We start from the raw sequence: 1,640 nt of genomic DNA, 5'->3' as shown, positions 1-1,640 counted from the left end.
CCTATGGTCTGATCTGGGGGGGTGGGTGGGCGGATCTTCCCGTGCGGGTGCCCCTTGGGGCTCTGTGCTCGGGATTCCTCTCAGGCCCTTGGGCTCTGGTCTTTCCTATGTCTGCCTCGTGTCTTGGGGGTTGGGTCTCGGTCCTCCACAGTCACTATTAAATATTCCATTGGAGAAATCTTGTATATACACGCATGTTCACAACTGCTCACAAACAGGTGCTCTGATCCGGGGGGGTTCTGACAGGTCACTGAGTGTGTATACTGTATATGTCTGTGTGTATATACTGACAATATTTATGAATGTAGGCATGTATGTATGTATATCTTTACAGTATATATGTATGGGTATGTGTATATTTTTATATATGCCCTCCATGTATTTATCATTTATTTTTCAGGTGAGCGGACAGATGTTGGGTGTGTGGTCCTGTGTTTTGTTGGTGTATATTTAATATACTCCTAATCGCTATTTCAGTCTTTCTATCTTTCTAATTACTTCTCTCTCTGTTTTTCTCTCTCTCTATTTTCTCTTCACAAAAAAATAATAAAATAAAATAAAAAAAAAAAAAACATAATGGTGTGGAGGGGATGGCTATAAGGGGAGAAGGGAGGCCATCCAAAAAAAAAAAAATTAAAAAAAGAAGCTCTCAGGGGCCACATAAAATGCTGTGGAGGTCCATTTTTGGCTCGTGGACCTTGAGTTTGAAACATGTGATGTATACATTTTAATATTTGAATAAGCACAAAGCCATGCACTTTAACACCTCCAAAGTTGGTAAGGGTTTTTTGTAGACTCAAAATCCAAGTGTCTTGGTAGATGTTAGTTGTCTAGAGAGGAACTTTATTGACAATAAAACTTGTCTAACAAGTTGATATTGTAGCAGCACTCATGCCCGTTTGCTAACTGTAAGCTATGTTTTGTTCTTTTAAAGTTTGGTTCTAAAGACAAACTAAACTGTTTATTTATGTTTAAGTTTCCATGTATTTTAGACTCAAGGGATTTAGCAGAAGACTTTAATAACTGTGCACTTTCTGTTTCAGAGTCCACATTCATCAAACCCCAACTTGTCCAACACAGTGGAGAAAGACAGGTGAGCACCTTGTTAAATTTCTGTTCTTAAATGTTAATAAATGTTGTTTCATCAAGTCCACCCACTGCCTTCTGACAGAAAATAATAAAATAGTCATTTGAAGCTGTGTCTCCAGAGGCTGTATCCATATGATGTTTAAAAGCGTGGAGAGAAAACGGATTAAAATCGGAGTTTATTATTTTCCAACCACATTAATCACAGTTTTTGGAGAAATTCATGAAAATCTGCAAATGAGCTTTAACCTGGTTCATTTCTATTTTAAGGAATGTTTGTGCAAAAAGGCTTTCACAGCAGCCCCTAGATAAAATAAAACAAAACTTATCTTTTTTCTTTACTTCGTTGCACAAGACTAAATGCAGACTAAATGTTGCCCTTACAGCTCATTAAGTAAATCAGTTTAAAGCAATTGTCTAAACCAGTGGTTCCCAAACTTTTTATCTTCTGACCCACAAAATATCCATGGCAAAAACTTGTGACCCCAAATATTACTGGTCTGAGTACACAAACTGTCATAGTCTGTGTTTATTCTCCTTAGTTTTCCTAGTGT

At 37.5% G+C, this 1,640-nt stretch overlaps 1 protein-coding gene across 2 annotated transcripts in view; it reads left to right on the top strand.

Annotated features, from left to right (window-relative positions):
• si:ch211-152p11.4 (regulator of G-protein signaling 1) overlaps window positions 1–1,640 on the top strand; it is a 34,635-nt gene that overhangs the window by 20,017 nt on the left and 12,978 nt on the right. For both annotated transcript variants that reach the window (XR_001311854.1, XM_014026753.1), the window contains exon 3: window positions 1,044–1,093. Coding sequence is in view for 1 of the 2 variants with exons in the window: in XM_014026753.1 (XP_013882207.1) it covers window positions 1,044–1,093 (50 nt within the window). In the remaining variant the exon portion in view is untranslated. The remainder of the gene's footprint in view (window positions 1–1,043; window positions 1,094–1,640) is intronic.

Source organism: Austrofundulus limnaeus, unplaced genomic scaffold (genome assembly GCF_001266775.1).
Source record: "Austrofundulus limnaeus strain Quisiro unplaced genomic scaffold, Austrofundulus_limnaeus-1.0 Scaffold587, whole genome shotgun sequence".
Lineage (NCBI taxonomy): Eukaryota > Metazoa > Chordata > Actinopteri > Cyprinodontiformes > Rivulidae > Austrofundulus > Austrofundulus limnaeus.
Note: the sequence above shows the minus strand (reverse complement) of the source record. Positions and strands in the feature narration are given on the sequence as shown.